This window comes from Myxocyprinus asiaticus, chromosome 50 (genome assembly GCF_019703515.2).
Source record: "Myxocyprinus asiaticus isolate MX2 ecotype Aquarium Trade chromosome 50, UBuf_Myxa_2, whole genome shotgun sequence".
NCBI classification, from domain to species: domain Eukaryota; kingdom Metazoa; phylum Chordata; class Actinopteri; order Cypriniformes; family Catostomidae; genus Myxocyprinus; species Myxocyprinus asiaticus.
This window is the reverse complement of record NC_059393.1, coordinates 16307402-16334890: the sequence shown is the minus strand read 5'-3', so window position 1 is coordinate 16334890 and position 27489 is coordinate 16307402. Positions and strand designations below refer to the sequence as shown.

At 38.9% G+C, this 27489-nt stretch overlaps 1 protein-coding gene across 1 annotated transcript in view; it reads right to left on the bottom strand.

Moving 5' to 3' along the window:
- Positions 1-713: 713 nt before the first annotated feature.
- LOC127439177 (tight junction protein ZO-3-like) overlaps positions 714-27489 on the bottom strand; it is a 30775-nt gene continuing 3999 nt past the window's right edge. Inside the window, exons 2-31 of the mRNA XM_051695308.1 lie at positions 27299-27355; positions 26425-26549; positions 26146-26248; positions 19861-20128; positions 19355-19458; positions 19066-19255; positions 18819-18888; positions 18631-18731; positions 17827-17908; positions 17046-17137; positions 16768-16852; positions 16240-16340; positions 16077-16164; positions 15153-15229; positions 13499-13586; positions 13300-13379; positions 11048-11120; positions 10727-10791; positions 10559-10622; positions 7195-7351; positions 6997-7105; positions 6463-6682; positions 6007-6206; positions 4965-5060; positions 4779-4855; positions 4476-4686; positions 4266-4366; positions 2728-3258; positions 1838-1884; positions 714-978 (exon numbers count right to left, since the gene is read on the bottom strand). Coding sequence (XP_051551268.1) covers positions 828-978; positions 1838-1884; positions 2728-3258; positions 4266-4366; positions 4476-4686; positions 4779-4855; positions 4965-5060; positions 6007-6206; positions 6463-6682; positions 6997-7105; positions 7195-7351; positions 10559-10622; positions 10727-10791; positions 11048-11120; positions 13300-13379; positions 13499-13586; positions 15153-15229; positions 16077-16164; positions 16240-16340; positions 16768-16852; positions 17046-17137; positions 17827-17908; positions 18631-18731; positions 18819-18888; positions 19066-19255; positions 19355-19458; positions 19861-20128; positions 26146-26248; positions 26425-26549; positions 27299-27355 — 3813 coding nt within the window. The 3' untranslated portion in view covers positions 714-827. The remainder of the gene's footprint in view (positions 979-1837; positions 1885-2727; positions 3259-4265; positions 4367-4475; positions 4687-4778; positions 4856-4964; positions 5061-6006; positions 6207-6462; positions 6683-6996; positions 7106-7194; positions 7352-10558; positions 10623-10726; positions 10792-11047; positions 11121-13299; positions 13380-13498; positions 13587-15152; positions 15230-16076; positions 16165-16239; positions 16341-16767; positions 16853-17045; positions 17138-17826; positions 17909-18630; positions 18732-18818; positions 18889-19065; positions 19256-19354; positions 19459-19860; positions 20129-26145; positions 26249-26424; positions 26550-27298; positions 27356-27489) is intronic.

Here is a 27489-nt window from a genome sequence, read left to right as displayed (position 1 = left end):
AAATAATTACTGAACTAAAATGTGTGTTTTTTTAGATGTGTTCTTCTCTTGTATTTATTATTAACTTGAATAAAAAAATATATTTTCTCATTCTAGTTATATCAATATTATTGTTATATCACTGAACAGTATTGATGTTTTTTTTGTTGTTTTTTTTTTTAGATGGCAAAGAATGCATTTTAAAGTATTGTTTTCCTTTCATCTCTTTAATTAATTATTAATTTAAATCATAATTATTCATGATCATTATTTTATTATTGTTTCATCACTGACCTTTTTAAATGTATTGTCACGAACGCGGGCACGAGTCTGGCCTGTGTCGTGTCAAAATCACATTCCTCCTTACCCTATATATAGATAGAGCCATGAAAAGTCAACAGGCCTGCTTAAGCCATTCATGACAAATTTCCAACATTAATCATCATTAAAGCTTAAATCTTTTGTTTAATTTATTTCAAAATAGAAAAAACTAAATAATATATAATGATTAGGTAAAACATATGCAAATTGTCTATTACAGCTGGCAATATTTATTTTTGAAATAATCCTGAGGAAAATCTCAGCACATCCATTACAGCAACAAAACGCCCAAAAGGACGCCATTCCATTGTTCACAAACCTTCATAATCAATTCAGGATTATACTTTTTGTAGATGAAGGTAAAGTACATAAAGTTAATTCATAAAAAAACAAAAAATAAAACAAAACACTCAAACATTAAAAAAAAGCTTTTTATAGTTCTTTCCAGTATGGTTGTGTAAATGTACAGCTCCAATAAGAGACATGAGAGATCCATGCAGAGAGAGGTCTATAGTGTGGTCCATGTATTAGAGCTCTGTAGCTGGTCCCCATTCAATGTCATCAGTTTCGTCATCATCGTCACCATAGTCATCATCATATCGGTCATCATCATTATTGTCACTGTCACTTCCTCTGATTTGCATCCTCCGCATTTGCATGGCTTCATGATGGGCCAATCTAAAAAAAGCAAATGGATATATTAGCGCATTTAAAAACAATGGCCTGAACAATAGAGCTTTAACATCCTGAAGCTTAAAGCTGATGTGTAATTTTTTCGATCTTAAAATACTTCTCACTAGTAGAGAAAACTATAAGTAAGTCATTCGAAGATTGATTGTTCCAAAGAATGCAAACACTGTGTCTATGTTGCACTTTTAAAACATTTGGCCCCTAGGGGGCCTGGGTAGCTCAGCGAGTATTGATGCTGACTTCCACCCCTGGAGTTGCGAGTTCGGATCCAGGGCGTGCTGAGTGACTCCAGCCAGGTCTCCTAAGCAACCAAATTGGCCCGGTTGTTAAGGAGGGTAAAGTCACATAGGGTAACCTCTTCGTGGTCACTATAATGTGGTTCTTGCTCTCGGTGGGGTGCGTGGCGAGTTGTGCGTGGATGCCGCGGAGAATGGCGTGAAGACTCCACATGCGCTACGTCTCCGCAGTAACGCTCAACAAGCTATGTGATAAGATGCGTGGATTGACGGTCTCAGACGCGGAGGCAGCTGAGATTCGTCCTCCGCCACTCGGATTGAGGCGAGTCACTATGCCACCATGAGGACTTAAAGTGCATTGGGAATTGGGCATTCCAAATTGGGGAGAAAAGGGGAGGAAAGAAAACAAACATATGGCCCAACTTCGTAACCTTGTCTCAACCAGTGGCGTGAGTCTGGGGCGGACTACCTGTTTGTTTGAAAAACTGAAGACGGAGGAGTGTTCAGGAAACCAGTTTGTCATTATTTTTGCAATTTCGTTCGGTGCTGCTAGTGGCCTAGAAATTGCACACTTCAGCTTTAAGTTGACAGATGAATGTAGTAATACTCACACTATGAATGAAGGAGAAGGCTTCCTTTCAGGTTGTGCCATATGGGCCTGAAACAATAAAACATAACTGATGACCAACAGTTTCACCAGTGCATTTAATGATATCTAACAAGAATACACACGTACATATGGAAGACTCTCTTAGAATAAAAAGAACTACATAAAAAAATGAATTAACCACTATCAAAAGCCTTCATCGGCCAAAATCAAAGGACAACGCATCTACGTGTATTTCCTCAGTTAATTCGGGATGACTTCAAGGACTTTGTAACATACAGTTTAAACAAAATCATTTTGTTTAACCATTGACTCACAAAACTTACTTAGTTTACTCACTTTAAACACTAATAGTTCTAAACATAATATTGGCATTATTTTAATTTTTTGTTATGGCATAATTTCATGTACAGCTACTTTGAAACAACACCTGTTGTGAAAAGCACTATACAAATAAATTTGACGACATATCATCAGGGTACAAAATTAACTTTTTGCCATGCCTGCCAATGGCGGGTTATCTGAGAAAAATTGACCATGAATACAAGTCTATTCAAGTCTATTATCGTGGTATCAAGTATTTTGTGAAACATAACTGAGTTATGAAAAAAAAAACCCATTGGCTTCCTTGATACAGTTCTAACGGTTAACTTTACAATAAAAGTTGTAAAAGTTCACTTAAAAACTTAACGTAAACTAAGACAAACTATGATTGGATGCTATTCATGTTGGTCAGACAGACCCGAGTAGTTCTTGGCTAAAATATCTTGCAAACTGGCCAGATCTCTTTTTATTTGCATTTGGTGCTTTGGCATGTGTTCATTTTAGACCCTGCATATCACTATAATTTAGTGCATTGCACAATGGAAATGAGAAATCAGGTATATATGGTACCCGTTGTAGTTTCTCCTCTATGGCTGACAGTGGTGGAGGGGTATCTGCAGCGAGTTCTGTGAGGTCTGGTGCCCTGAAGTTGGGCAGCATGTCAGAGGGTGCTGGTGGTACGCCCAACTCGGTGGTACTGAAGTCTGAATCGCTGAAGCTGCGTTGGGAGGGGATGTTGTCCTGTTGTTGGGGGCTGTTGGAGGCGAGGCGTAAAGATCGGGGCTCTGGAACATGAAGGATTGGAGGTACTTCAGAGGGGGGCAGGGTGTAATCAGGCTCTTCCTCCAGGTATGATTCTGGGTCATAGGGAGGCTCAGGGCTCGGATTCTGCCCAGTAGTGGGCTCCGAAGAACGGGCCAGTGCACTGCGGTGTCTGCCAGTGCCTTCGGTGGGCTCTTCCAGCTCTTCGTTGTCTGTGTAGACTTCGCCGTCAGTGAAAGCCTCGCCGTCGGTGTCCTCGTAATCACTGGCACCGCTGAGGTAGTCAGAGTTGTGCGAGCGGCTCAGTGCGTCAAGCTCTTCGTCGCCGCCTCCTTCCAACTGGTGACACACAAAGCTCTTGTTAGCCAACTCAAATATAACATGCAGGTTCAACACATATACTGTATTAATGCAGCATCCAAGCTGTATTTTAAGGCTAAAGTATACTTCTGTTTTCTGCGTGCAGCTACGTCTTGAGAACAGTGCGCAAATTGTCATCACCATAATCGTGAACAGTACGTGAACCAGTTTTTCTAGACACGCTGACAGTCCGCATCTTTGCTCATTGTCTGCACATGTACATCACAAAGTAGTAGTGTGCGTGCATCGAACTCATCCACATGGGCCTGCAGTAAAAAGAGTATACACTTTGGAAGGCAGAGCACTCGACTGTGGGTGAGACCGAATGGTATGCGGAAAACAAAGTGTATTCTAGCCAATAAGTTGTTCACGTTCTCTGACTCTACAAAAGCTCATAATGCCAAAATGGATCCATGAGCAGCTCTTTTGTCGATGGATGCAAAATACTTGGACCCAAGAAAATGCAGTGCTCTTTCCTACACTCACCGAGCACTTTATTAGGTACACCTGTACACCAACTTACTCATGCGATTATCTAATCAGCCAATCATGTAACAGCAGTGCAATGCATAAAATCAAGCAGATACGGGTCAGGAGATTCAGTTAATGTTCACATCAACCATCAGAATGGGGAAAAAATGTGATCTCAGTGATTTGGAGCGTGGCATGATTGTTGGTGCCAGATGGGCTGGTTTGAGTATTTCTGTAACTGCTGATCTCCTGGGATTTTCATGCGCAACAGTCTCTAGAGTTTACTCAGAATGGTGCCAAAAACAAAATGCATCCAGTAAACAGCAGTTCTGCAGACAGAAATGCCTTGAGAGAACCGGAGAATGGCTAGACTGGTTCGAGCTGACATAAAAGGCTATGGTAACTCAGATTACCACTCTGTACAATTGAAGTGAGCAGAATTACAGTCCAATCGGAAATTCAAAATACAGTAATTCTGACATGGCGTGAACGCACCATTTAGCAAAAGTTCTTACTGTTACTTCTGAAACCCAGACTGGTTTAGCCTGCTGCTGCCGAATCTTGTCTTTCAGAACATCATACCATAAGTTAAAATTAGGCTGAAGATCAATGCGTGCTGTGAAGGAGACCAAAGAACAAGAGATTGCCTTTCAGAGTAAGACCTTCTGAAAGTATTTTCAACAAAGAATTTCAAGTTTGATGACTGGACGACTTTGAAAGTTTACCAGAAAATAAATGGCTGTTGTGTTTCCTGAGCTTTAAAGCCTGAGCGTAGAGGCGTCGAGAGCTCTTGTTGGAGTTTGGCATGTATTTTTGCCTCATGGCCTTCACATCTTTCCGACTGTGAGGATCCAAAAACAGCACCATGGGATGGTATTGAATATAATTCAACCTCTCTACTGCAGTTGGAGTGATGTCCAGCAGGGGGTGCTTTTCCTACAAGTGACAACACATTTTAGTTTGTTGGGGAAAACAGTGTGGTCATGTTTTTTTACATGCTGACAGCGGAAAGTCATGAAAATGTTCACCTTCTCTGCGATCCGCCTTACTGTGTCCAGTTTGATGACACTGGAAGAACCCTCACTTCCACCCCTGGGTACCATTTCTACAAATATTATTGGAAATATAAGAAAAAAAAAAAGTGACAGTGAAGGAGTGCTAAGTAAAAATGCACACGAATACCTTACTTTAAAACATATATCTATTTTTCATACCAGCAACTTCAAATTCATTCGGCATTTCTCTGGCCAGCTTCTCATTGGCGATGTCATTCAGAGGACCCAAAATAACGACAGGCCGCTTGAAATTGGCTAAATATAATCAAACGTAGAGAACTGTTAAAACCACAGGTTCTGACATAGAATATTCAAAGATAAATAATGCACAATATATCGGTGACCATATCGATATCGGACATGATGTTAGGCTGTTTTTTTATTATCGGCATCAGTCTAATTAGGCAAATGTTGTAAGATGGTATAAGGGTTTATTTTTCTCAATTAAAACAAAACACACACACACACACAAAACACTACAACATTACAATATCGTCTAATATATTGGTTCCTATATTGGTTATCAGCCATAACATAGAAATGGTTGGTTATCAGTTATAGAGAACATACTACACACACAAACAATATACAAAGACTAGCGATGCAAAATATATCGTGACCATATCTGTATTAGACAATATTAGGCTCTTCTTTATTATTGCCATCAGCCAGCTTAATTAGGCAAATGCTGGAAACTGATAATATCAGGACTTATTTTTTCAATTAAAACAATACAAAAAACACTACAGAATTACAATATCGGCTATTACAGTATATCTATCGGTTATCCGCCATAACATAAAAATGGTTGGTTATCAGTCAGAGAACATACTAGACATAGAAAATAAACAGAGAACTGTTAAAACCATAGGCTCTTACAAACAATATTTAAAGACTAGGGATGCACAATATATCAGTGACCATATTGGTATACGACAACGTTAGGCTGTTTTTAATTATCGGCATCAGCCTAATTTGGCAAATGCTGGAAGCTGATAATATCAAGACTTATTGTCCAATTAAAACAAAACACAACAAATAACACTACAGAATAACAATACTGGCCATAACATCAGTTAGTATATTGGTTATCGGCCATAACATAAAAATCATTGGTTATCAGTAAAAATGGCAATACTGGTGCAATATTGGTGTTTTTATAGAGTAATCTTTTATTTGTTTAAAAAAAAAATCCACTAACCCTCTCTCAGCAGGACCTTCTCATAAGCTGGAAATTTGCCCTGAATTGTCAACTGTAGCAGGTCATCACGGGTTCTTCTGGTGTCCTTCTTGGCCCCTCGGAGACCACGTAGCTTCCAGAATTCAGCTCTGGGGCCGGAGGCTTGGCGCTCGGCCACATTAATTCTCTGCGCCTGCTCCAAACTGGCCAAAGTTTCAGCCCTGAGATACAGAAAAGGCAGCAATGAGACACCTAGTGTAAAGTTAAGATCTATAGTGTACTTCGAGGATGCATCAGTCTCACTTGGATGGTGGATTACATTTAATTACCACCAAAGGCTATCAAAGAATATGTTATTTAAAGGTAAATGCAAATGGATACACCTCCCTGCTGGTCCAAGAAGGTTACCATGCTTTCAAGAAGAACACAACAATGAAAGAACAACTACATAGAAAATCTGAGCGGCTACTTTAACACCTGGTCTGGTTAGGAATGGTGCCTTTGTCCAATTCGTGCAAGTCATTGCCCATGCGCACAGCTAGCCAAGTTCCAAGCTTCCCACGGTGCATGGTGTCCACCACTCTAAACACCTCGCCTCTGGTGAAGCTCAGGCCAACATTGGTCTCCGCCACATGGTCAAAATGTGTACGGATGTAGAAGGAGTCACCCAGGCTACACTTCAAGATCTTCTTGTAGACTGAGATGAAAAATGTATTTAGAATCAGTAATGTCCTAAATTTGTAAAAAAAAAACAAAACTTTTTTTGAACATCTCTTCATAGACTGTAATATCTATTAATAATGAATAAAAGACTTACAAGTCAACATGAAACAGCATTCGCAATCCATTGTACTTTTGTAATGTGATGTTTTTTTTTTTTAGAGTGAAACAGGATATTCAAAAACGAGAAAGAAAAAAAATAATAATTGTGCAAAATATGATCAGTTTCAGTTTTCATTTCATGTTAACTGTAAAAATGACATCCAAATATCAGGACATGAAGCCACTCACTGTCCATTTTATTCTGAGTCCGGATATCAATACGGTCCCCAGCACGGATGTTCATGAGGTACATAGCTGCTTCTTCTCTGGTGAAGTGGCTGAAGTCCACGCCATTTACCTACCAAAATAACACAACAGAGCCTTGAAGAAAAGCCTTGAAGTTGAGGTATCATCATCTATGAAATGTACCTAATTCTTTGGTCTTACCTCCAGTATCTGATCACCCTCTTTCATGCCTTCCCTCTGGGCTGGACTGTTTGGTTGGACGCCACCAACAAAGATGCCGACGTCATTTCCTCCCACCAATCTCAACCCAGCATTACCCTCCTTCACGAAGCCCACATGGTTCTGATCTGAACTGTACCTAAAAATGGAGAAACACAAATCGTTGGAGTGACTTTACTATAAAGTAGATCACACATGTGAATCAAAACGTTTCTTTGATGATTGGTTGCATAATTACAGAGCCCTTTAGAAGACAGGGAGGGATTCTTTCATTTCTAAAATAGTTTTGCATTCCTTCACAATAGTTTTATGTTACCTTACAAAAAATTAACCATGGTTTTACTAATGTAATATTGTAGTAACCATGACTGTAGTAATCGTTTTTTGTTTTTTTGCCAGAAACCATGATTTGGATACAATAAACCATTGTTTTACTACATTAACTATCGTTAAACTATGGTAATTGGTAACACTTTACAATAAGATTCCATTCGTTAACATTAATGCATTAGGCATCATGAACTAACAATAAACGATTTTTTTTTACAGCATTTATTAATCTTTGTTAATGTTAGTTAATAAAAATACAATTGTTCATTGTTAGTTCATGAAAGTTCATGGTGCATTAACTAATGTTAACTAATACACATTTTTATTTAAAAAAATTATTAGTATATGTTGAAATTAACATTTACTAAGGTTAATAAATACTTGTCAGTTCATGTAAACTAATGTTGTTAACTAATGTTAACAAAGTGAACCTTATTGTAAAGTGTTACCTGGTAATTTGTAGTAAAACCATAGTAACTGGAAAATAATGTTTTTTATTATTTCCTGTATTACTGTTATAGTTTCACTATGAATATTATGGTTAAAATATTTGTATTGTTGTAAAACCATGGTAAATTTTGTGGTTATGTTTTACTAAGAATACCATAGTTCAAATATGTTTATTGAAGTAAAACTATGGTTGGGAACGCAAAACTATTGCGAGGGAACGCAAAACTTACTGCGAGGAAACAAACTATTGTGAGGGAACGCAAAACTTACTGCGAGGAAACAAACTATTGTGAGGGAACGCAAACAATTGTGAGGGAGAGCAAAACTATTGCGAGGGAATGCAAACTATTGCGAGGGAATGCAAAACTTACTGCAAAGGAGCGCAAAACTTCTTGCGGGGGAATGCAAACTATTGGGAGGGAACGCAAAACTTACTGCGAGGGAATGCAAACTATTGCAAGGGAGCGCAAAACTTATTGCAAGGGAATGCAAACTATTGTGAAGGAGCGCAAAACGTCTTGCGGGGGAATGCAAACTATTGCGAGGGAACGCAAAACTTACTGCGAGGAAACAAACTATTGTGAGGGAACGCAAAACTTACTGCGAGGAAACAAACTATTGTGAGGGAACGCAAACAATTGTGAGGGAGAGCAAAACTATTGCGAGGAAACAAACTATTGTGAGGGAACGCAAAACTTACTGCGAGGAAACAAACTATTGTGAGGGAACGCAAACAATTGTGAGGGAGAGCAAAACTATTGCGAGGGAATGCAAACTATTGCGAGGGAATGCAAAACTTACTGCAAAGGAGCGCAAAACTTCTTGCGGGGGAATGCAAACTATTGGGAGGGAACGCAAAACTTACTGCGAGGGAATGCAAACTATTGCAAGGGAGCGCAAAACTTATTGCAAGGGAATGCAAACTATTGTGAAGGAGCGCAAAACGTCTTGCGGGGGAATGCAAACTATTGCGAGGGAACGCAAAACTTACTGCGAGGGAATGCAAACTATTGCGAGGGAACGCAAACTATTGCGAGGGAACGCAAAACTTACTGCAAGTGAATGCAAACTATTGCAAGGGAATGCAAAATTATTGCGAGGGAACGCAAAACTTACTGCAAGGGAATGCAAAACTTACTGCGAGGGAATGCAAACTATTGCAAAGGAACAAAACTCATTACTAGGGAACGCAAAACTTACTGCGAGGGAACGCAAAACTTATTGCGAAAGAATGCATACTTTTGCAAGCGAACGCAAAATGTGTTGAGAGGTAATGCAAAACCTATTGTGAAAGAACGCAAACTATTGCGAAGGAACGCAAAACTTACTGCGAGGAAACAAACTATTGTGAGGGAACGCAAAACTTACTGCGAGGAAACAAACTATTGTGAGGGAACGCAAACAATTGTGAGGGAGAGCAAAACTATTGCGAGGAAACAAACTATTGTGAGGGAACGCAAAACTTACTGCGAGGAAACAAACTATTGTGAGGGAACGCAAACAATTGTGAGGGAGAGCAAAACTATTGCGAGGGAATGCAAACTATTGCGAGGGAATGCAAAACTTACTGCAAAGGAGCGCAAAACTTCTTGCGGGGGAATGCAAACTATTGGGAGGGAACGCAAAACTTACTGCGAGGGAATGCAAACTATTGCAAGGGAGCGCAAAACTTATTGCAAGGGAATGCAAACTATTGTGAAGGAGCGCAAAACGTCTTGCGGGGGAATGCAAACTATTGCGAGGGAACGCAAAACTTACTGCGAGGGAATGCAGACTATTGCGAGGGAACGCAAACTATTGCGAGGGAATGCAAAACTTACTGCAAGTGAATGCAAACTATTGCAAGGAAATGCAAAATTATTGCGAGGGAACGCAAAACTTACTGTGAGGGAACGCAAACTATTGCGAGGGAACGCAAACTATTGCGAGGGAACGCAAAACTTACTGCAAGGGAATGCAAACTATTGCAAAGGAACAAAACTCATTACTAGGGAACGCAAAACTTACTGCGAGGGAACGCAAAACTTATTGCGAAAGAATGCATACTTTTGCAAGCGAACGCAAAATGTGTTGAGAGGTAATGCAAAACCTATTGTGAAAGAACGCAAACTATTGCGAAGGAACGCAAAACTTTTTGTGAGGGAACGCAAAAGTTATTGAGAGAAAACAAACTACTGTGAAAGAACTCAAAACTTACTGCAAGGCAATGCAAACTATTGCGAGGGAATGCAAACTATTGCGAGAGAACACAAAACGTGTTGTGAGAGAACACAAATTATTGTGTTTTATTAAAAACTATATATTAAAAAAAAACTGTAGTGTGAATGTGTGAACGGCCCCTTAGGACACTTAAGTGTTTTTGCATCCGTCAGCACTGTTTTTCTTTGTAAACATGCGCTAGACAGACATTGTTGACCATTGTGCCACGATTTTTTTTCCAATGTTTTTTCACACAGGAATGCAGTGTCATGTTAAAAAGAAAGGCGACTTTTATAAAGTCTGCCTTGGTTATTTATAAGCATTCGGTGTGTCTTTCTATATGCATAAGAAGAATCAAGTTTTTCACCCCAGGTTTGGCGTAGGCACTGCATCTGGTGGGAGGGAATACAAAGGCTCTTCTACAGGTTTAGCTGTAATGAATACAGTTACAATTAAGTCACATGCTTATACGCAAGTCACCCAAGTATTGCCCAAGTATATACAGTAAGTATTATGGGTGGCTGCTGATACTTACAGTTCAGTTCAGTGTGGCTGGAAATGGACACATTAGAGCGGAGAGTGCCGTTAGCATGTGGGAAACTGAAAGAAAGAGCCAACGGATTTTTGTTAGACCAAATTACTAATCATTTTATAAGCTCCTGTGATCTAATAATGTAACTAGTGTTAGTTTTGAGTATAGTTCAGTGGCAACAAAGGTTTTTGCTGACTTCTTTACACAACAGATGATGTTATATTAAAAAAAGGTCTGGGAAAGTATGATTCATCAATGGGTGTGTTTGGACTGAAGTGAACTGTGTTTATTGCGTACATAGAGGTTAAATGGGGTGTTCTGTACCTGTAATCACTGTTGCAGCCAGGACTGTCTGATCTTCTGGGAGGCGAGGGGGCCTTTTCCGATTCAGAGGAATCTGGTGAATGAATCAAAGCAACATTATTACAAAGGTGAAAAAAGATACATTCTAGACGTCGATGTAGAGATATTTAACTAGACTCAAACATTGGAGAAAGGCGCCCCAAATACAATGTAATGGAGTAACTAACTAAAAGTAGCTACCAACTTAACATTTTTCAGTAGCGTAACAGAAGTTCAGCTATTTTCACAATACTGTAGCTTTTCCAGTAACGAATTACATTTTCCAGGGAGTAGCACTGTAGCGCCACAAAACACTACATTTTATCACATTGTATTACAAATGCAGAAATGATGCCGAGGGAGTAATCAAACACATTCACCTAAACTGTCCTTACTTTCATATGTTGCGCTGGGGAAACATAATTTACATAAATCTGTTCTATTGATGCACCGGCCACTATATTAGGTACACCTGTTCATCTACTTATTCATGCCATTATCTAATCTGCCAATTGTGTGGCAGCAGTGTAATGTATAAAATCATGCAGATGTGGGTCAGGAACTTCAGTTAATATTCACATCAACCATCAGAATGGGGAAAAAATGTGATCTCAGTGATTTCGACCGTGGCATGATTCTTGGTGCCAGATGGGCTGGTTTGAATATTTCTGTAACTGCTGATTTCCTGGGATTTTTATGCTCAACAGTCTCTAGAGTGTAAAGGGAATGGTGCGAAAAACAAAAAACAACCAGTGAGCGGCAGTTCTGTGGACTAAAATGCCTTGTTGATGAGAGAGGTCAACGGAGAATGGCCAGACTTGTTTGAGCTGACAGAAAGGCTATGGTAACTCAGATAACCACTCTGTATAATTGAAGTGAGCAGAATAGCATCTCAGAATGCACAACATGTCGTACCTTGAGGCGGATGTGCTACAACAGCAGAAGACCACGTCGGGTTCCACTTCTGTCAGCCAAGAACAGAAAGCTGAGGCTGCAGTGGGCCTACCATTTGTGTACCTCAGCAGAAATTCAGATTTGTTAGACCAGGCGATGTTTTTCCAGTTGTCTACTATGCAGTTTTGTTGAGTCTGTGCCCACTGCAGCCTCAGTTTCCTGTTCTAAGCTGACAGTAGTGGTCTCTGGAGGGGTCTTCTGCTACTGTAGCCCATCCGCCTCAATGTTCGACGCGTTGTATGTTCGAAAATGCTTTTCTGCATAGCACTGTTGTAACGTGGTTATTTGGGTTGCTGTCACCTTCCTGTCAGCTTTGACCAGTTTGGCCATTCTCCTCTGACCTCTGTTATTAACAAGCCATCTTCACCCGCAGAACTGCCGCTCACTGGATGTTTTTTGCACCATACTCTTTACTCTCTAGAGACTGTTGTGTGTGAAAATCCCAGGAGATCAGCAGTTACAGAAATATTCAAACCAGCCTGTCTGGCACCAACCATCATGCTATGCTCCAAATCACTGAGATCAAATTTTTTCCTCATTCTGATGGTTGATGTGAACATTAACTGAAGCTCCTGACCCATATCTGCATGATTTATACATTACACTGCTACCACACGATTGGCTGATTAGATAATCGCATGAATAAGTAGCTGTACAGGTGTACCTAATAAAGTGGCCGCTGAGTGTTTTTAGTGTTCGGAACTCCAGTTCATATTAGTGAGTCAGCTCGTTCGAATGGCTCATGTAAATGATTCACAAATTCACTTGAACCCTGTGCAGCCTTAAAGGGACTTTGCCAGAAACGTCTTTTAGAAGGGAAATATTTACTTTTGTTTACTACTATATTTGACTTAATTACTGAATATAAAATAGGGTGTTTACCAGTTATATTTAATATAAATATGTTCAAGTTACTGTCACTCTTTAATGTTGTCATTTTGATTCAGACGGATCTGCTAATTATTTAGACCGATTTGTGAACCGTTTAACTAATTAACTGACTCAAAAGAACGATTCACTGACAAATTGGACATCAATATGGCTTGCAAGCATGTTTTCCTCTACATAAGAGCAATATCTAGCTCATGAAATTTTATAGAGCAAAGAAAAACTAGAAAAATATTTATTCACTGTAGAAATTTTCATAACTTCTCCATTACTTTTGAGATTTCATTCCTTTCCTTGACCTTTCCAGGCCAGGAAAATCCCAATTTTCCCTGATATTTCCCTGATATTCATTGACCATAGAAACCTTGATGCTATAACTTCAGTATTCAGACCTTCAGATGGAGATCTGGCCGGTGCTGCTCTGAGTGGAGGCTCTTGTCTGCTGTTGATGATCGGTGCTTGCATTTCTGCTCTGAAATGAATCATAATGGTAGCAAAACAAAATCAAAATATATTGGTCAACATAGTATCTACAATGGAATGCACTTTAGGTATGATCTAAAAATGTACAGGAGCATTGGTATCTCTTACCCCTGTTTGGCTCTAGAGTTTTTAATGGCTGTAGAATTTGGTCGTGAAGGAGAGCTGTAACTCGCATCTGATTCGGACTCTGAGGGAGCTGATTAAACATACCATATATTAAAAGTACTATCTAAATACCATAGAATATGAATATGGTAATCATTAAGAACTACGGTACATATCAAAGAATCATAGTATTACAACCTGTTAACATCATTGTACCAAAATTTAAAGGAACGTTTCGGGTTCGAAGTCAAGCTCAAATCTAAAGAATTTATGGCATAATAAAATATGAATAAAATTAAAAGATAACAATTTAGACTAAATATATTTTTATAATTAGTCGAAAATAATTATAATTTTGAAAAAACAAACAAACAAAAAAAAACAATTGCAGTAACAAAAAAAGTGAATGGGGCCAGTCCATAAAGATTAAAATACACACAGTTGAAAAAACTATAGGTGCCAGATGTAAACATATATGTGTTAACAATAAAACGAACAATAAAATAAATAAATTTATTAAAAAAATTTTTTTTTAAAAATAAAGAATTGAAAAATATAAAAATAACAATAAATTGTTAAAATAATTTCAAATAATCCCTCATTCATTAAAAAAAGTAGAGGTAAAAATCACGGTTACAGTATAGCACTTACAATGGAAGTAAATGGGGCCAGTCCTTAAACATAAAAATCAACACTGTTTCAAAAGTATACCCAAAAGATGTAAACATTAAACGTGTTAACATGGTTTTAGCGTGATAAAATCAGGATTTACCTGCGTTTCTGCGTTTACCAGATTACAGGGATTACGACATCATGACAATGAAGTTGTAATATTGGATATAACTTTACACAGATAAGTGATTTTTTTCTCACTAAAATCATGTTAACGTGTATAATATTTACGTCATGCAGCTGTGTATTTTAAAATTCATGGACTGGCCCCATATCAGTCCATATTGGCACCATACAGTACATATCAGGCCCCATTATCATAATAATAGGTGTGGGTGAGAAACAGATCAATATTTAAGTCCTTTTTTACTATCAATTCTTCTCTCTGCCTGTAGTTGGCGTTATGCACAATTAAGAATGTGAATCACCAAAAACAAAAGAAGAAGGTGAAAGTGGAGATTTATAGTTATAAAAGGACTTAAATATTGATCCGTTTCTCACCCACAACTATCATATCACTTCTGAAGACATGGATTTAACCACTAGAGTCTTCTGGATTACTTTTATGTTTCCTTTATGTGCTTTTTGGAGCTTCAAAGTTCTGGCCACCATTCACTTGCATTGTATGGACCTATAGAGCTTTAATATTCTTCTAAAAATCTTGTTCAGTAAGAAAGAAAGTCATACACATCTGGGATAAATGAGAGCATTCTCTTTTACTTTTGATACTGAAGTACATTTGAAAGCAAGTACTTTTGTATTTTTATTCAAGTGGAAATTTAAAATGAGTAATATTTCATCAGGGTAGCTGTACTTCTACTCAACTACATGATTACCCCCACTAACATTATGCCTCAAATGCTGTCAATTGAGCTTAACTTGCATTGAACCCAGAACATTCATTTAAGCATATAAGCAATTCAAAGGCAGAGTTTTAGGTACTTCAAGGACTAGCTAATGACACTGAATTAAGCTTCACTCGTACCTCTCTTTACAGGCATTGGGGGTTTTGCCCATTTTGGGGGTTCCATTGGAGGGACTTCCATGACCTCAAGGGTCGCCCTGCAAGAGAGAGAGGGAAGACTGGAGGATAAGAGAGAGGAGTGGACACTGAATTATGCTCGACCAGGAAGGGAGTGGGAAACACTAATGTAAAAACACTGATGATCAAGAATAGAGAGAGATGTTCACCTCAAGGTCTCTGGGAGGCTCTCTCATGGCAAGAGGTGAGGTAGCCCTCTTCTGATTATATAGTATCAAATTTAAGTCTCAAAATCAATAATTAATGATTTATGGACAAGCACTAAAGTTAATAAACTGTGGGTGGTACCATAATAAATTGTGAATAGTAATAAGAATATGAAAATCCTTAATAATGATTCCTCCATTCATCACTCTCTATATCTGTATTTGGAAAGTATTAACATAAAGGATCTAATATAAATGCATTGTGCATCTATGTGTCTACATATGCAGATTACTGTTTTATATGATCAACTGTTTGATTGTATATTTGATATGAACTATCATCTTAGATCCAAAATGATCTTGGACCTTAAGAGCAATTTATCAAATCAAATGTTTTCAACTTTTAATTCATTGTTTCTACTTTTTCAGCGAGATGAATCAACATACTCCAGAAGCGTGCTCGGGTTGATTCGGTGTCTTTTATTTCAAAAGATCACAGATATCACATTTCCATCACAATGAAATTAAAATACATGAATGTGTACAAGCAACATAAAGAAACATTCAAAAGGCAGACTTGTTTAAAAAAATATTGCAACAAGTAAAATCAAAGCAAATAAACGTTTTTTTTTTTCCAACTTGCATGCACTGGCAGATGATTGGCCCTACACAAAGAGCTCTTGATGAAAGTCGCGGTAAAGGTTGCATCCCTCATGTATACCTGTATCTACTGCGGGACTCCTGGCTGGCCGGAGTGCCCTGTCTGCGAGGAGGTTCAGTACTTTTTTCGGATTCAGATTCTGATGTATCTGTAGGGAATAAACATTGTTTTAATTGGGCACAGTAAAGGGGCAGCAGTGATCAAATTAGGTGCGAAAAATCACCTCTGGGTGGTGGTCTATAAGGCAAGGCCATGCGGCGAGGGAAATCCTGAGACATAACAGAGGAAGACTTCAAACCAGGTGGGGGAAGATCGGGGAGAACCCTGGGAGAAGAGGAAGTGGAGACCGAAAACATTTGAGAGTCTTAGATTTAAAGAGTTTGGGGTAGGACCAATGTTATGGGACAATGCTTAGCTAAATGCTAAAAGTGCAATTTGGTTTTAAAAGTGTCTCAAGTAGGTATAGTTTGGTTGGCCGACAACGATCCAACAACCAACTTTTGTGAGGGCTATGATTTTCTGCAACTCAAGGTTATAATTATATAGCATTATTATGTTTAGAATATCTGTTTTAAGGGCTGTGCTTAGCATATTTCGCTAAGACATGTCTGATTGGTGACTGGAAATCAACAAGTTGTCCAAACAACCAACTGAATAGTCAATTTTGCCAATTCCTAGATCTCAAGATGTCATAATGACTTTATTTGGTTTCAGTGCTTGGTGCTTATCATGAAGTGGACATGATGTGTACTTGTATCTGGAGTGATTCTCAGGTCTGGGACTCTCGCGTCTGGGGGGTGGGGAGGAACTCCGGTCTGAATCGGACTCAGAAACAGCTGGTAACATAAAGTGTCGTTAAGATACTGATATTAAATCAGTAAAAAACATTCATGCATATTTTTTAAATGAAGCATCATATTACAGGAAACTCTTCATGGAGTTATAACACTCAAGAACTTGTTTAAAGAGGAACATGGTAAAGCATCTACGTTGTGTCAGGCAAGTTTGAGAATGCATTTTAAGGCAGACCTCTGTGAGGTCGTAAGGCAGTGGATGGGTTCCAGTTCTGGGTGACAGGTGAAGCTCGAGGGTTTGGCAGTGTGGAGACCCCAGAGAGAACCCTGGAACAGTCAAACAGGTATACATGTAACCTACAGTATGCATCTCAACAAAACAAAACAGCAGCATTTGAAGCAAAAAAAAAATAAAAAAATAAAATATACCAAGCCAAAAACCTCAAAACACAAAAAAACAAAACAAAAAATAAATTAAGCTATTGATTAGTTCAGTTTTTCATCAAAGGCTAAAAAACAAAACAAAACAAAAAAAACAAAAATAAAAACAAAACTTTTTGTTAGTCCTGTTCGTCAAAGCTCAAACAAAACAAATTAAAAACAAAACAAAAATACATTTCATAATGTATTTATCAGTCCAAATTCTCATCAAGACTCAAATGAAAACAAATGAAACAAATACAAAATAAAACAAACAAACAAACAAAAACAAAAAATATTTTTACAAGCTATTTGTCAGAACAGTTTGTCAACAAAATATATATATTTTTTATAAGCCAATACATTTTATAAGCCATTTATCAGTCCAGTTTTTCATCAAGAATCAAACAAAAATGAAATAAATAATAATAATAAAATCAAATACAAAACAAACAAATAGCAAAACAAAACAAAAAGCAAAGCAATATTACATTTGTCATGGTGAGTAACTATGACATTTATACATTACAGACCCTGCAAAGCCATTTTTGTCTAGATTTGTATGGGCCAATATAGTCACATAAAGCCATATTTACTTATATCTGTCTCTGTTATCAAGTGTGTCGTGTCTTGATGGTAAAGGTGAGTAGCTGCGGTCCGATTCAGACTCTGAAGGAACTGCACACAAAAAAACAAAGCATCAATCAGCCAATAAAATCAACATTCATCTATAAAAGAAGTATTTAGGTAAAAAAAAACACAGTTTGACATTTGAAAAATGTTTGACCACGGACTCATTTTTGAAACATGAGCAGAACAAATGTCTGTGTAAATTGTTCATAAAACCATTCTTGCATAAATTGTGACAATTTACATTAGAATGGTTTTACAATAAATTCACACAGAAACATGAATGAGGCCTAGCATGAGGCCCAGTGAGGTTTGTTTAATGATCTGTAAGACTCACGCTGACTACCACCCCTGGAGTTGCGAGTTTGAATACAGGGCATGCCGAGTAACTACAGCCAGGTCTCCTAAGCAACCAAATTGGCCTGGTTGCTAGGGAGGGTAGAGTCACATGGGGTAATCTCCTCGTGGTCGCTATAATGTGTGGTTCTCGCTCTCGGTGGGGTGCATAGTGAGTTGTGCGTGGATGCCGCAGAGAATAGCGTGAGCCTCCACGGTAATGCGCTCAACAAGCCACGTGATAAGATGCGCGGATTGACGGTCTCCGACGCGGAGGCAACTGAGATTCGTCCTCCGCCACATGGATTGAGGCGAGTCACTGCGCCACCACGAGGACTTAAGAGCGCATTGGGAATTGAGCATTCCAAATTGGGGAGAGATGGGGATAAAAATAAATAAATAAATAAATAAATAAAAATATCTGTAAGACTCACCCCTGCGTGGGGGCATTGACTGGGGTGGCGGTCGTGCGAGCGTCGAACGCAGAGGTGGAGAATCCTGCAGTTTTGAGTGCGGAAGAGGATCAGCACGATTTCTGCGGAACAAAGAGTTCTATTAGTGCAACAATTATTTAACTAAAAGAATGCAGGTAAGAATAAAGGTTCTGCTCTGGGCTGTTCACCTGTGAGAGCGGCGATCTTTTGGACGGGATGTTCTGTTTGTGGGGCCATTTGAATCCAGATCTGAGATTTCTTTTGGGAAAGATCAGATGTTGAAAAAAGTAAGTCTATTTCCAAACCCACATTATAATCAGTTCTTGGAAGATGCACCCAAAATATTCCAAGTTTATATGTGTACATTATACTAATAGTACTGTATGATATGCCACAGATCAACAGTGTACTGTAATAACAATGGTAACGACTCACCCTCAAACTCTGAGCTACTGTCTTCTCGCCTCTCGTCTGCACTATTTTGAGGACTGTCCTCAACCTCTGGAATGCTAACCAGTAACTTTCTGTTATCCCTCAACACTAGCATGGTCAGCTTATCTCTAGACTTCTCCACCAGGTGTTTGGTCTCCAGCAAGGACAGATTTTCTGTCGTCATGCCATTAATCTAAACGACATCAATTGAATTTTAGGGTTGCATGAGGTTTATGTACAATGGAATGGTTCCTAAAGGTCATTTCACCAATGGTTCCTCAGTTTCTCACACCTTCAGAACAAGATCTCCTTCCTGCAGGGTGCCCTCTTTAGAGGCCAGACCGGTTGGTGTCATGTGTTTAATGAAGATCTGGCTACCCAACTTCATTCCATACTCTACACAGAGAAACATGTTGAAACAAAATGAATATCCATGAATAGATTTTTTCATTTTCTCAAGAATTTGAGAGTGGTGTTTGCATGAGCAAATCACTGCCACAATGGTACAGTGTTGTAGATAGTAACATGCTAAAAACTATGCAATTGGTAGGTGGTTGCTCCCTCCTTGAATTTTTTTTAACCATTTTGTCGTCCGCCAAAACGGAAATTAAGTGTTTGCTTCGAAAAGTATCTGCACACCACTCTTCAACAAGACACACAATTTTAATTATGTCTGTAGCACCAACGCTGCTGGACGATTTACACACCAAATTCTAAATCTTCGGGTTAGGGGTTTGTTCAAATCCATAACCCCAAGTATAGGCAATAGTAATAGTAAGCAAGCATTGAGATTCTGACCATCTGTGGGTTTTTTCTTGATCAGGGTCGCTCTGATTGGTTTATCTTGCACGTCCTGATTGGGCAGCCTTTTGAAGCCAGACATGATAGGCAAGTCGTGACCATTACGGTCAGGTGTCACACTTCGACCTCGTCGATTGCGATCAGTATCTGACCCACGCTGATCCCTTCCCTTGGGTCCGTCATCATCTAGTAAGTTGGACTGAGAGGCAGAACGAGTTGGTCTGTTGCTCACGGGGATCTGAATTGTGCGTGGTCTCTTTACAGTCTGTGAACCAAAGAAATCTATTTAGACCGCAAGAACTTGCTAGAAGTTTATACAAATGTATGAGGAATATATTCTGCTGACAATCACATAAAACATGAATGAAAAAGCTAAAATACCAAGTTCTATGTCCAAGAGACACGCAATAAAGAAAACCATTATTTTTTTTTCCAAATAACACTTTTTATTGATTCACACATTTGAAACAGATAAGTAAAACATATATTCATAGAATCTACTATAACCCCCATTATCCCCTTTCCCCCCACCCAATCCCACCCCGACCCTCAACAAATATCCCTGTGGTCACAAATTGAGTTGCATACAAAAAAAATAATAATAATAATAATAATAATATATATTTTGAAATAATCATTAAAATCACACACATTTAAAATTGTACTACTCTCTCCACTGCCCCTCCCCAAGAGTCCTCCAAAAAGGCCAAATAGCAGCTCCATTTTTTATTGAATGAATCTAAGTTGCTTAGCCTTCTATATGACGACATCTCGAATGCCGCTAACCTGCCCATCTCTATGCACCACTCTTGAAATGAGGGCGCTCCAGCCGACTTCCATCCCCTAAGAATGATCTGTCTGCCGATCATAACACTGGCTAGGAACCAATTTTTTATGCATTTATCCCCTATATTAATGACCACCCCATCGCCTAAAATACATAGTCTGGGGCTAAATGAAATTTGAGTGCCCAATATGTCTCACATAAAACTCTGAACCCTCAAACAAAATTCTTGGATCTTAACACACCACAAAAAGCATGGGTTATGTCCCCATCTTCTGATTGGCATCGCCAGCAGGTGGGTGTGTCTTTAAGACCAAGCCTATACAATCTAGAGGGGGTCCAATAGAATCGAAGTAAAATCTTAAATTGCATAAGGCCCACCCTTGCATCTTTAGATGTAGACTTGATATTTTTTTAGAATCCTAGCCCACACCCCCTCCTCCAATACCAAGTTTAAATCTTTCTCCCATAAGCTGAAGCTCCATCCCCCAGACTCTGAATTAGCAGGGAGTAATACACTGATGCCTCATGACCTTTTCCAAAAGCAGTATTCACCACTCCCAGAGTATCTGCTGCTCTTGGGGGGTGTATACTACTCCCAAAAATAATAAAAAGCAGGTGGCGCAGCTGTAAGTACCTGAAGAATTGAGACCTGGGAATCCCAAAATGTTGAACCATATTTTCAAAAGATCTCAACAATCCAATCTCATATAGGTCGCCGAGCGTATTAACCTCCCTCACAATCCACTCTGTCCAGCAGAAAGGGGACTTATTAATACATATTTTGGGGTTCAGCCATATGCTTGAAGCAACATTTAAATAAATGTCTGAATTAAACACACGTGCAAATGCGAGATAACGGGGTGCAACTTAACTTCTCCGGTTAGTTTGATAGAAAGGCTTTGCAATGGCAAAATAGGGGCAAGAATTTCCTGTTCAATACATAACCAGGGAGAGGCTCTCTCAGGTGGAAGCGACCAATGAGCCAAATGTCTGAGACCGAATGCATAATAATAAAACAAAATCTTGGGTAGGCCTAGCCCACCTTTGTCAATTGGCCTATGTAACTTATTGAAGTGTAATTTGGGACGGTTACCATTCCAAATGAAAGACTTCGCTATGCTATCAAATTGCTTGAAATAAGAGAAGGGGACATCTATAGGGAGAGATTGAAGCAGGTAGTTGAATTTTGGAATAAAATTCATTTTAATAACATTAACCTTCGATAAATAGACAAATGTAACGAAGCCCACCTGCCCACATCGCTCGAAAACCTTTTTATTAAGGGGTCAAAATTAACTCTACTAAATCACACAAATTTGCTGGGAATAAAATACCCAAATACTTAATGCCCTGTTTGGGCCACTGGAAGGCGCCCAGCTGAAAAGCCGTTACCGGGCAGAACACTGGCAGAGTCAAAGCTTCGGATTTAGACCAATTCTCTTTGTATCCCGAGAAATTAGAAAAGGAATTAATAATTCTGTGGAGGCAAGGCATAGATCTAGTAGGGTCGGAGACAAATAATAAAATATCATCTGCGTAAAGCAAAAGCTTATGTGCCACACCTCCCGCCACCACCCCAGGAAAATCATCCTCATTTCTTATCGTGGCTGCTAATGGTTCCAGGGCAAGACAGAACAATAAGGGGGAAAGAGGGCAACCCTGCCGGGTGCCCCTATCCAGAGTAAAATAATCTGAAATTAATCCATTCATTTGAACAGCCGCTACTGGGTGTCTATAAAGTAATTTAATCCACCCAATTAAAGTATTCCCGAACCCATACATTTCCAAAATCCTAAAAAGATAATCCCATTCTACCATATCAAACGCTTTTCGGCATCAAGCGAGATGGCAGCGACCAGAGTCCGATCGTTCACCACTGACCACATGCCATTAATGAAACACCTAAAGTTATCAGAAGAGTTACGGCAATTTTTTACAATATTTTAACATCTAGCTGGATCAGGGAAATTGGACAGTAACTCATACGCTCACTTGGATCTTTGTCCTTTTTAAGAATCAGACTGATCTGGGCTTGTGTCATGGTTGGCGGAAGCTTTCCATTCTTTAATGTTTATAAGTATAAACTTCTAGCAAAGGTGGAGCCAGTTCTGTAGCATAAGATCTAAAAAATTCAGCGGCAAAGCCATCTGGCCCCGGAGTCTTGCCTGTAGGCAAGGCCCTAATTACCTTGCCAAGCTCCTCCAAGAATCAAGAGAATTTTTTTGCTCAGCCGTCAGTTTAGGAAATTCTAATGTTTCCACAAAGTTTCTAATGTCTTCATCAGCAGACGAAGACGTGGAGCTATAAAGATCAAGATAGTATTCTTTAAAAGCATTGTTAATATCAATGGTGGAGGTAAATATTTCACCACCAGCAGATTTCACTGAGGGAATGGTAGAAAAAGACTCTGTTTTATATACCTAGCCAGAAGTTTTCCTGCTTCGTCCCCCGACTCAAAGTATGACTGTCTTGCCCTGAATAGCCAAAACTCCACCTTTCACGACAAAATAGTATTATATCTGTATTTCAATTGGGTCAATTCTCTGAGGCCATTAGACAACATCTGGCGCTTCAGCTCTGCCTCAGCACTTTTAATATTCCCTTCCAATTCCACGAGTTCTTGTGCTTTGGATTTTTTGGTGAATGCGGCATACTGTATGATCCGACCCCTAAGAACTGCTTTAAGTGCCTCCCAAGCCACGCCCACAGAGGATACTGAGGACCAGTTGGTCTCCATACAGACATTGATTTCAGCCTTTAACATTTGTTGGAATTCAGAATTTTGCAAAAGGGGTACATTAAGGCGCCAACTATATGATTTATTTTTCTCCACATGTGGCAACACCTCTAAACACACCAGGGCGTGGTCTGAGACTAAAATGTTTTCAATTGAGCCATCAACAACAGATGAAATGAGGGACTTAGATATAAAACAAAATCTATTCTAGAATAAATCTTATGGACTGATGAAAAAAAATGTATAGTCCCTACCAGATGGGTTCAAAAGTCTCCAAATATCTGTAAGACCAAGATTTTTTACACATCCTGTGACGCGTCAATGTTGCTCTAGGGGGCTTGCACACTTTTGCTTCACTATGATCAAGGACTGAGTCCATCAAAAGATTAAAGTCTCCTCCCAATATTATATCATGATGGGTGCCAGCAGCTTGCAACACCCCTTCAAGATCTATAAAAAAGCCCTGATCATCAACGTTTGGTGCATAAATATTAGCCAAAATAAGACTTTGTCCCTGAATTTCAACTAAAACAATAATGACTCTTCCTAATTTATCTTTACTCTGTTTGAGACATTTTAATTGTAGATGTTTACTTATCAGGTGTAATGACTTCCCTGCTCTTACTTGAGCCAGCACTATAAAAAACCCACCCTATATCTTTCCAAATTTTTCAGCTACCTGCGGAGAAAGGTGCATTTCTTGAAGAAACACTATATCATATTTCTTACACTTAAGAGACATAACCTTCCTTCTATTTAAGGGGTGCCCCAAACCATTCACATTCCACTCATATTAACATTTGACATAAGAAAAAATATATTGTGTGTCAAAAACAAGATTATAAAGACCACATTCCAACATTAGTGCAACCATTAGAACCCGAACATCCCCCAGAACCAAACAAAGAGAAAAAAAGAAAAACGTGCGCATTAACCCCGTGCATGATAGTGCCAACTGCGTCCATCCCTCTAAACTCAAACAGTCCATGTATGCCTACGAGAGCCCCCGCGACAACTTTGCCGTCGGATTACTTAAGTCCGGTGTTTCTATACAAATTTTGTGAGACAAAATTACATGGCAAAAGATAATCTATAAAACAAACTCCAGCCAATAGGCGTAATAAACACAAAGCGCGTGTAGATTCATCCATAAAACTGTCCTGAAGATGTGTTACTCTAGAAAAAAAACTCCAGCCACTAGGCAGAACCAGCACAAAAAAAAAAAACAAAAAAAAACAGCACTCAGTTTCCTCAAACATTCAAGCGAATATTCAGTGATCCGGTCCACTCGGCTGCAACGCGAGTACCACAAGATGATTTACTCACTCCATTGACTTTATGAAGGACATCGCTTGCTGTGGGCATGTGAATGTTTTATGGCCATCCTTAGCATCTATTCTCAATTTGGCCAGGAATATCAGTGCAAATGCGACCTTCCGTTGATGCAAATGTTTCTTGCATTCCTTGAATCGATCACGTTTCGATCATTGAATTCGCAATGTCTGGGAACAAGAAAATGCTGTGGTTTTTCCAAGCAAGCCTTCCTTTACTGATCTCAGAAATTTGGGCAGAATTGATCGGGGCCTCCCTCCCTCCGCGGATCACTGAGCGGGAACCCTGTGAGCTTGCTCGATTTCCAGCTTATGGCCTGCTATGTCGAGCAATTTTGGAAGGAGCCCATCCAGTAATTTCACCATATCCTGTCCCTCTTCGCCCTCTGGAATTCTGACGATATGGATGTTATCCCGCTGGCTACGGTTCTCCATGTCCTCCAACTTCTCCCAGACACGCTCCAAATCCCCCTTGGTTGCTTGCGGATTAGCAGATAATTCCCCCTCCGATGACTCCAGGTAATCAATCCGTTTCTCGACATCCCCCACTCTTGTAACTACCTCAGTGAACTTTGCCTCCACGGCAGTGATCGATCGATGTATCACAGCAAGATCCTCCAAGTCAGCAATGACCTGCTTCAGCATTGCAGACATGTTCAACATCTCTCGCCACATTTCTCGCACTTCCCCAACTAAATCGACTCCCAGGTTCACGGCCTGCTCAGGGTCATCTGCTTGAGCACGTAAGTGTCTTTTAATGTCTCCAGAGCCTGAAGATTTTGAATTCTTTTACATATTGACCTCCTAGAACAGTTATGGAACAGAGTGTATCGAATCTCACCGGTTTATATCAATAAGTGTTAAAACTAGCAAAGTGGTCAGAGCTCGCCGTTCACACATCCAATCCTCGCATGGCGTCCGTGACTCAAGAAAACTATTCTTACATTGAAATGAATGCAAGAAGTCTTGATGGTTAACCAATCCTGCCATAAACGGATAGTTGATTAGTGAGGTTGATTAGTTTGTCTACATTTTTTAAATCATTTTGATAGCGGTTGAGATTTAATTAGCACGCCTATTATCCCCTTTACAGCACTGCTGCTATAGCCATACACTTTTCAGCTTTGCGTTTTTAAGACAGCATGTCAAATTAAAAATAGTCCAGCTTTGCGCCTTGAGACCCCAATCTGCTGATCTCTAACTAGCTGTTTTTAAATGCAATAACATCCCCTAAATAACTTGTGCAATCGGGGTCATGTGAACCCGAACCTAGCCTAAAAACAAAGTCCTTCTTTAAGATCGATTAGTCGCTTTTGAAAACATGCAATTTTGCACATCCCTAATGCAAGAATGGTTTTATGAACGATTTACACAGAAATGCATTATACTTGTTTTTCATAGCTGCTTTTGGTAATGCTTTCACTTACAATGTTCGCTGTTTTCCCACAATTTCTCAGATTCTGAATAGTATACAGCGAGGTGACGTTTTCCATTGAAACTCCATTCACCATAACTATTTGATCCCGTGTCCTGTGGGCAATAAATCATGTGAGAAGATGTGCCTCTATCACAAAAATAATCTGCCAAATGTTTGAGTATGTTAGTCTTTTGTCTTGTACACAAACATGTCAGGTTGGACAGAATTAGAAAGGATGTGTGGAAGTAGTGTGGATCTGAATGCTGGAAAAGAGGACGCCAGTACTCACTGAAGTCGGCCCATGGCTGGTCCACTGGGAATCACATCAGCAACCACTACGGCTGAGTCCCCACTTACTGGGTTGGGCTTGTCTAGCCCACCTGAGACAGCAAAACCGAAACCAACCTTGGAGTCCTGGGAACAAAAGAAAGAATGAAAAAAAAGTTATGAACAAGAAAAAGAAGAAAAAAACCAAGGAAACAATTTAAGAACAAAATAATATAAAAATATAATAAAAGAACAAACAAAAGAAACAATAAACAAGTGTAAAAAAAAAAAATGTAAGAGAAAAAAGTATGAAAGGACAAAAAAAAGAACAAACGAATAATGACAAAGAATGAATAAGAGCAAAAGAACGAACAAAGATAAAGTGAACAAACAAAATACAAAAATTCAAGAACGAAAAAAGAACAAAGAATGATTAAAAGAACAACCAAAAAATCCAAAAGATAAACAAATTAAAGAAATACCAAAATAGAGCAAATAAAAGAATGAACAAAAGAAACAGTGAACAAATAAACAGAAAAGAATGAAAAAACTGATGAAATAATGAATAAAAAAATGAATAAAAGTACAAGAATGAACAAACAAAAGTACAAAATTAAAAGAAAGAAAAGACCAAATTAAAGAATGAAAAGAAACAATGAACAAACAAACAGAAAATAATAAAAATGCAAGAACAAAAAGTACCAAACAAATAAATAAAAAAATTAAAAATAAAAAAGAAATATGAACAAAACTAACAAAAGAAAGAAAGAAAAGGCTATACATTAGCACATTCCTACAGAAGTGCACCACATGACCCCAAACCTGACATTTCAAAATTTGGGCGTGTCCTAGTGACAGGTGGAAAAAACGAATTGAACCCTTGATTCACAACTTACTTTCGTTAACGTGACGGTGTGCTGCTCCCATATCGTCATCTCTTCCATGTCTGTTTTCTGAAACAATAAAGAAATGGTTACATTTACTTATGTAATATCAACAAACCACAACATTTCAGAGGAAACTTTAACTACCATCTAAAAAATACTAGTTTATTCGAAAAGGGTTTGTTATTGTGGGCCTCACTTCT